This window comes from Triticum aestivum, chromosome 7B (genome assembly GCF_018294505.1).
Source record: "Triticum aestivum cultivar Chinese Spring chromosome 7B, IWGSC CS RefSeq v2.1, whole genome shotgun sequence".
Lineage (NCBI taxonomy): Eukaryota > Viridiplantae > Streptophyta > Magnoliopsida > Poales > Poaceae > Triticum > Triticum aestivum.
The window spans coordinates 543,835,426-543,844,085 of NC_057813.1; the positions used below are offsets into that span (position 1 = coordinate 543,835,426).

Sequence of the window (8,660 nt, forward strand, 5' to 3'; positions counted from 1 at the left end):
GGCTGATGGTTGGGCTGAAACGACGGCTGCTTCCGGCCCATGGACTTGTGCTGGACCAGGATCCGCGATGATAGGTCGTCGTGGGCCTCTTCCGTGGACGGGTAAGGGTCGCAGCTGGACGGCAGCACATAAAAAAAAGAGGTGTGGCCGGCCATTTCCTTGGTCGGCTCCGCGACCTCTGCTTCGCTCGGTCACTCGCCCCCACCAACTCCGACGGCGATAATGCTCCTGGTCGACGGCGAGCCCGTCCCCTGCTCCTCCCCCGAGGTGCGTACGGCACGCTCATGCGGTTATACGTGGACGCTTGCTCTCTTTCTCCTCTTTGTGACGATCCTATCGGCTCCCGGTTCCTGCAGGGGAGCAGCGGGAGGGAGCTCGTGGCGGCGCTCATGGGGAACCCCGGGCTGCGCGCCGTGTCCGAGCGGCTCAGGGCCACGCCGGAGAAGCGGGTCCCGTCGGGGCCGGAGGGGGCCAGGCACGTGTACGTGTTCCAGCGGGAGTACGCCACGGTCGATCCGGCGCGCGTCGAGGTGCGTTGTGCTCAGGTCTTCGATCGAGCAGGGATTGGGGATCCTTGGTCCGATCCGCGTCGTTTGAATCAGTTGAGCGGTTCCATGTTTTGCTGCCTCAGAGACGACTTTTCGTTTCCCATGGTGGAAATCGTACCTGTGTTGCCTCCTGGTAAATGGGGATTGGGCAGGCACTCCTGGAGTTCACTTTGGTAGTTTATAGATGTGCGATCACTTTATTCAAGTTATACTATTTGTTTGGATTGGTGTATGATCATTAGAGGGCTATTGGATTGTTATTCTGAATGCCAACATGTAGGATTTCCAATTTTACATGTACACCTGATTGCCTGATTAGTTTTGTGTTCGTGTCCCTGATAAACTGGCATCCTGTTAAAGCACATCATTACTTTCTGCTACATTTCTCTCACTTTGCCTTAATTCCTAGGGTGATTAAAGCATAGTTATGCGTAGACCGTTCAAATAGTGTGATTGGTGAATTGATCAGTTCTTTTGCACCTGTAGTTAGTGGGCACAGATGAGATGACTACATGTGTGGGTGTTGCAATTCGCAACAACAAGACTGGAATGTAAGTGAAAAAGAAGCGAGCGTTTTATCTGATCCTGTAAGACTTTGGTTTCTTGTGAAACTCAAAACTCATGTATTTTCCCAACTCACAATAACATTTGCTGATTCATCCGATCTTCCATTAATTGATTTCAGGACTTCCATTAGCCATATGGACTTTCCAAAGATTGTAGAAGGAGGGTTCAAACAGATGCTAGAATTACTTGGTGATGACGACGAACCATTTGATGTTGGTCTCTTCTCCTGTATTTCCCCCTCAAAATATACAATAAGCAGTTAAGCACCCTTGGGAATGTTCTCACTAGCATTTTCTTACAGGTTCACCTGATTGGTGGCTTCGATGATGCTTCTACAAAGGTTGAATTCAAAACTTTTTGGGTGGTTAAATTTCTTTTAGATTTCTTGACCCTGCGCAAGCGGGAGCTACGTGCACCGGGCTGCCCTTATTTTCTTGATTGACACAATATACATGAGGAAGCATCCAATTACCATAATTCGCCCCGCAGGTAGTCTATTCTTCTGGAGGAAAGCACAGCATACAGGAAGGGTACTCCCATCCACTTTGTTGCAAGATAGTTGAAGTGCTGCATAAATCCCAGCAACGGTTCCACCTCCGGTCTTTCTGTGTCCTTGGGATCAACACTATGACTGATTCTTATGGGAATGCGCGACCCATAGTTGGTGGATTTGTGGTAAGGGATATCCTCTCCCCTGAATCTACTAAAGTGTCAATTAGTAGTTTTTGGTGCCAATGAACACCACATTTGTAAAATAGAACATTGTAAGCTGTGGAACAAGGAACGTTTGAAGGTTAATCTAAAAGAAGAAGGAAAAAAGAAAGAGGGAAATTCTATTTTGTCTGCATCTCAGACTAACATTTCATTTACTCCCTCCGATCCGAATTAATTGACGCAGCCTCTATACAATGTAAAATGGACGTTGTATAGAGGCTGTGTCAATTAATTCGGATCAGAGGGAGTAGTTAGTCTGTGTAAACTGGAATTATCCCCGCATGTAACAGTTATTTAAATTGTTGATTGAAACATACCCCAGTTCATAGTAAGTTTTCTTAGAAGCAAACACTCCTGATATCTTCAGATGCAAACATCATCTGGAGTTGTTACTCCTGCAAGCTTTGACATCACTTCAAGGTGTCCTGATGAAATAGTCAGAAGAATTCGTGTGAGTGTTTCTTCTTATGATCCAAATTGGCGAGGAAAGTTGCTGGAGACTTACGACACACACGCTGATATTTTCCAGATTGCCCCTGCCTGCTGGTCCGTCTCTTATATTCCCATCCATTTCATTATGTATTGTACGTAATAAATTGAAGATGTTTGTAGCTACATATTCAGCCTCTTTGTGCTTAACTATTGACCTTCTGTTCCTGAACATTGTTAATCTATGGACACATGGACGGAGTTGGCACTGTAGCATCTGGGTCAACTGATCCAATAAAATTTTGCAAAACCTTTAGTAAATTATTGCTATCAAAGACCAATTACTGTTGAATTCATGTAGTATATCATGATGAGCCCATTGAGTGTTTTGGCTAGCTTCGGCCCTGTATGGACATAGGCACTAAATGACATCACACAGGTTGCTTTTTGGTTCAGTCTGATCTTCAAAATTCCCATACGTGAAGTAACTACCAATTGGAAAGAAGTGATGGAGGTTTTCATTATGCAATAGGACAACTTTAAATTGTTGCCTGACTTGTTGTCATCGTGTATGTTTAATGCCACCTATGCATGAAATGCTGTACAGCGGTTTTGCCACTTTTTATTCATCAGCGAATTGCACCATGTGTATGAAACCATTCATGGGCAGGCCACGTTTGCCCAAGATTCGACCCACTATCATATTCTAACACCCAATAAAATTTATAATTGTTTGCAGAAAATAAACAAATAAAATCATATTTTTATGCTTCGATCCTGGCCCAGCTTCCATCATGAACACCTCTAACAGGGACAAAAATGATTTTTCTTCCTTCTGGCAATTTTAATAATGGCCCTTTTGTTCTCATGCATGTAAACTCTTGCATGATAGTTCGAGAAATATTAAGAGCATTACGAGTGTAAGTACTTGTGCCTCTTTACTTTGCTAGTTAACTAACTGTTCCTGTGTGATATACCCATCTCTTGTCCTGCTTGTATAGGATGCCAGATTGGGCAGAAATGGCATCCTCACTTAACCAGCTTTCAGACTCTGAAGTCCTGCTTCAATGCTCCACCTCTCCAGCTGCAGAACCACCTCATTTTGTGGAAACTGAGAGAAGGTGTGTGTTCCTTCTATCCTACAAATTGGAAACTGTATTGCATGAACCATTTCTATCATGTGTGTGTGCAATCTTTCTGTTTATCCAGGTATAACTCATGATTAGCTAAGATGACCTTCATGAATGAAATAATGGCATCTTTCCAATAGAGATTGCTATATGGTTTATTCTTGCTTTGTACTTTCTTGTTGTAGGATATGGAAATACTTGATCGAGAACCCAGACTGGGAAGACATATTTCCAAAGTACAAGCCCCGGGTCTTCCATTGGACCAATGATGGAAGGTGGTCAAGGCACTCTTAGCATTATCTTTTTCCTGTCTTGTCATCCATTGGTGCTTACAAGCGGAACGGTGACAGATTATGGTCACACCAGCACTTATACGATCCCAGTCATTTCCTCCATTTCCATACGCCTTTCATCTTCAGTTATCTCATGCATTAGCCACGGGTGATTCAGGATTATTTGGTTCTTCCGTAAATGTATGCTGAGAAACCGGTCTGAAGTTGATGCATTAAGCACGGTTTGTGTGTTGTGTGGTAGATTCATTGTTGGTTCATACCTAACCTCTGAAATTTGATTTGGTCGGTTAAATGTTTGCATGCAACTTACCTGTTGTGGTCAGAGGCGTTGTGTACACTAAGGATGGGTCGGGTGATTTTATTCGGGGTTGTTTGCAATGTTGTGTCTGGAAATATATTTACTGTAGCTTGGTCGCTGTGTTCTGCTCGAAAGATTCAATGGTTGTTTGGTTTCATGCCCATCATGACGCCCCACTAAACAGATTCTAACATCTTTAAATTTTATAGTTTTTGGTTCCTTTTTTAGCTAACTTTCATCCAAAACCTGAGCATCGAATTTGGACACTACTTGGAAATGTGTTGTCCATTTACTAGCGTGTGTGGTGTGATTTGAATGGTGCTAGTCCCTCCAGTCTTGTACTAGTCAAACTTTAAACCTTTTTCCCCATTAATATTTTGATATGTGAAAATCATATGCTTGGATTTGTACCAGAAAATACTAATGCAAAATAACGATTTTATGGTTGTTGTATTACCTCCGTCCTAAATTATTTGTCTTAGATTTGTCTAGACACAGGTGTATTTATAACACTATAACGTGTCTAGATATAGTGTTAGATTCATCTCTATCTAGACAAACCTAAGACAAATAGTTTGGGACAGAAGGAGTAGTAGAAACTGAAGTTACATTTCAAAGGCATGTCAATATCGAAAGTCTCCTTAATAACAAATTACATGCCTCTCTATATATCTCTTTCCTCCTCCACAAGAAAAGCTCTTCTCCTCCCGCTGGTGCCGGTTCGTCCCATCTCCGATGGCCTCTAGGCCATGGAGGTGCGGAGGATCCCCCCCCCCCCCCCCCCCAACTGGCGGGAGGGACCTCGTTCTCCTTGTTAGAATCAGTGTCTTGGTTGGGGCTGTGTGGTGGCGGCGATGTCCCTTACTCCCTCCATTCCCTTATATAAGGCCATAAACTCAAATTACAGGTACCAAGGTAAAATTTAATGATTGCTTTGCGAACCAACTTTTCTTCTCGTTAACCGGGATTATTAATACGCATGCATGCATGCAAGGAAGAAATGAGAAGGAAGTAGCACAATGTCATTATGAGTACATGCATGCAAGTATTAAACAAGTTGGTAATACGAGAAAACATCATTAAATTTTGCTTCAATTACTGTTAGTGGCCTTGTATAGATGCAAAATGTATTTTTCATAGTTGCCTTGTATAAGGAAATGGAGGGAGTAGTAAGAATAATGTCTCCCACATTCTATCCCCGTCCCGATGGTGCGTCTAGCATCGTCGGAGGGCGTGTGGAGGTTTGTCTCCATCGGATCTTGCGGGATTCGGTCGGTGCTGGTCTTCAGTGGATCTATTTGGATATGGTCTCCGTTTGCCTTCGTTTAATGTTTATAGGTTCGACCATTCTGATCTACGACTTTCTTCATCGGCGATGGTTGCTACTCTGGTGCGCTGGTCCTATGGGGCCTTAGCACGACGACTTCCCAACTGTCTACTACAACAAGGTTTGCCTGGCTCCGGTGAAGGAGGGGCAATGACGGTGGCGAGCTTTCGGCTCGCTCCAGTGCTTATATTCTATCGTTGGGTGATCCACGGACATTGTTGTAATGTTTATTACGTCTGTTGTTCTTTGTACTGCCGTGATTGAAGATGAATAGATTGAAGTTTCTCGCAAAAAAGATATATCAAAATTCTCCTTTCAAAAAAAAAAACAGGTGGTATGTTGAATCTGATCATCTTTGCTGCTTCTTGTTTACTCAGCCATGCTCCCTTTTGTTGTACACGTTCTACGCTAATGTCACCATAAAGCTCCATGGACAACTAACAAGAGAGGGGCAAAGGTTCTCAATTCGTGACTCATGATGCATGCGGTGGCCGTCGCTTTTGGAGTGTCGATTAAGAGCCTGCTTGTTTTGGAGCCTGCATTGGCCAAGCTCACTTTTGGCAACTCTAAAAAATGGGCATGATTGGTTGGGCTTCAAATTTGGCAACTCTCCTAGCTAAACACTAGTCAAAGTTGTCAAAATGTTGGCAAGTTTGAACTTTGCAAGTTTTGGCTTCAAACCAAGTAGCCCTTAAATGTGAGGTTGGATGAGGCGGCAGCCTTGACACCAGCCATAGATCACGATGGAGGAGGGAGACAATGAGTTAGTGGCGAATGGATACGTTGAAATTATTGGAATTATATCTCATTTATATTTTTTTAATAATTTCTAGATCGCATAGACAAGGAAAGTGCGAAAAGTTTAGTCCCACCCACGCCTTTGTCCGTAGATAAAACACTACCATTCGACAACTTATGCCTCTACCTCCCACTTCCAAAGCTTTGCGCCATATGGGTCTTTCCCACTCTGCTTCACGGCGTGCACCGTGAAGTGGAGCATCAGGCCTTATAGAGCCTGCTTCTTGTAAACTTGTACTGGAGATAGGCGATCGGGTTTTGAGGGAGCGCTCTTGCGTGACTGCGGGCTTCTTCTCTAACGTGGTCGCACGCAACTACTTCTCCGACATCGACAATCTCTTCGCTGACATGGCTATTGATGCATCCGGATCTTCTTCCATAGGATCGTATGTGTTCTTACTTCTTACCCCTGGTGTTAGGTATTATTTCTAGATTTTTGTAATAGCAATTTATCTTGATTTTGTTTTTGCAAAAAAAAACATCTAGATATTGTACTTTATCATACATGCTTGATTATATGTCTAGTACTTTTGTTCATTTGATCTTCATGTTTAATTTGTTTATCATGATTTATCTATCGCGTTTAACTCCGCATATATTGTCTCAACATAGCCGGTCCCAAGCCCGGGTAAAGGAGGAGGGTTGTGATAGGCTTGGCGAGCCAACGTAAAAACTCAGCCACTCTTATGGAGATGAAACCCAAAAGATTTTCATTGGGGCGTAACCCTCTCAGAGACGCGCCACATCGGAACCCGGGTGTGGTGGAAAATGGGCAAGGGCCGGGCCGTCCCCCCCCCCCCCAAGTGGCGCGCCGTATCTTGATCCGGATACGGTGGCAAGTGAGCGAGGATCGGGTCGTCGCATCCTTAGTGGCGCGCTACATCGGCGCCCGGATGTAGTGAAAAATGAGCAAGGGTCTTCGCATTTGACTCGACGAGTGCGAAGGGTAAGGAAGCTAGTCGAGCCTAGGAGGATTCGCTTAGGTAGCTGGAACGTAGGGTCTCTGACAGGGAAGCTTCGGGAGCTAGTTGATGCAACAGTGAGGAGAGGTGTTGATATCCTTTGCGTCCAAGAAACCAAATGGAGAGGACAGAAGGCGAAGGAGGTGGAGGATACCGGCTTCAAGCTATGGTACACGGGGACGGTTGCAAACAGAAATGGCGTAGGCATCTTGATCAACAAGAGCCTCAAGTATGGAGTGGTAGACGTCAGGAGACGTGGGGACCGGATTATCCTCGTCAAGCTGGTAGTTGAGGACTTGGTTCTCAATGTTATCAGCGTGTATGCCCCGCAAGTAGGCCACAATGAGAACACCAAGAGGGAGTTCTGGGAAGGCTTGGAAGACATGGTTAGGAGTGTACTGATTGGTGAGAAGCTCTTCATAGGAGGAGACCTCAATGGCCACGTGGGTACATCTAACACAGGTTTTGAAGGGGCGCATGGGGGCTTTGGCTATGGCATCAGGAATCAAGAAGGAGAAGATGTCTTAAGCTTTGTTCTAGCCTACAACATGATTGTAGCTAACACCCTCTTTAGAAAGAGAGAATCACATCTGGTGACTTTTAGTAGTGGCCAACACTCTAGCCAGATTGATTTCATCCTCTCGAGAAGAGAAGATAGGCATGCGTGCCTAGACTGTAAGGTGATACCTGGGGAGAGTGTTGTACCCCAGCATAAGCTGGTGGTTGCTGACTTCCGCTTTCGGATTCGTGTCCAGCGGGATAAGCGTGCCAAGGTCTCTAGAACGAAGTGGTGGAACCTCAAGGGGGAGGTAGCTTAGGTGTTCAAGGAGAGGGTAATTAAGGAGGGCCCTTGGGAGGAAGGAGGGGATGCGGACAATGTGTGGATGAAGATGGTGACTTGCATTCATAAGGTGGCCTCGAAGGAGTTTGGAGTGTCCAGGGGAAGGAGAAGCGAAGATAAGGATACCTGGTGGTGGAATGATGATGTCCAAAAGGCGTTTAAAGAGAAGAAAGATTGCTTCGGACGCCTATACCTGGATAGGAGTGCAGACAACATAGAGAAGTACAAGATGGCGAAGAAGGCCGCAAAGCGAGCTGTTGGTGAAGCAAGGGGTCGGGCATATGAGGACCTCTACCGACGGTTAGGCACGAAGGAAGGTGAAAGGGACATCTATAAGATGGCTAAGATCCGGGAGAGGAAGACGAGGGATATTGGCCAAGTCAAATGCATCAAGGACGGAGCAGGCTAACTCTTGGTGAAGGACGAAGAGATTAAGCATAGATGGCGGGAGTACTTCGACAAGCTGTTCAATGGGGAGAATGAGAGTTCTACCATTGAACTGGACGACTCCTTTAATGAGACCAGCATGCGATTTGTGCGGCGCATCCAGGAGTCTGAGGTGAAGGAGGCTTTAAAAAGGATGAAAGGAGGCAAGGCGATGGATCCTGATTATATCCCCATTGAGGTGGAAAGGTCTCGGGGACATAGCGATAGTATGGCTAACCAAGCTTTTCAACCTTATTTTTCAGGCAAACAAGATGCCAGAAGAATGGAGACGGAGTATATTAGTACCAATCTTCAAGAACAAAGGGG

At 45.0% G+C, this 8,660-nt stretch overlaps 1 protein-coding gene across 1 annotated transcript; it reads left to right on the top strand.

Moving 5' to 3' along the window:
* Window positions 1-112: 112 nt before the first annotated feature.
* On the top strand, window positions 113-3,986 carry LOC123156374 (protein N-terminal asparagine amidohydrolase). Its single transcript, XM_044574508.1, has 9 exons — window positions 113-267; window positions 357-530; window positions 1,035-1,099; window positions 1,234-1,327; window positions 1,417-1,455; window positions 1,605-1,790; window positions 2,197-2,375; window positions 3,260-3,379; window positions 3,574-3,986. Exons 1-9 carry the CDS (start codon window positions 223-225, stop codon window positions 3,680-3,682), a joined length of 1,011 nt encoding a protein of 336 aa, XP_044430443.1. The 5' UTR covers window positions 113-222; the 3' UTR covers window positions 3,683-3,986.
* Window positions 3,987-8,660: the final 4,674 nt, after the last annotated feature.

Coding starts and splice junctions, on each gene's coding strand:
- LOC123156374 (XM_044574508.1), top strand. CDS start 223: ATGCTCCTGGTCGACGGCGAGCCCGTCCCCTGCTCCTCCCCCGAG. Junction 531..1,034: donor TCGATCCGGCGCGCGTCGAG/GTGCGTTGTGCT, acceptor TTGCACCTGTAG/TTAGTGGGCACAGATGAGAT. Junction 2,376..3,259: donor CAGATTGCCCCTGCCTGCTG/GTCCGTCTCTTA, acceptor CTGCTTGTATAG/GATGCCAGATTGGGCAGAAA.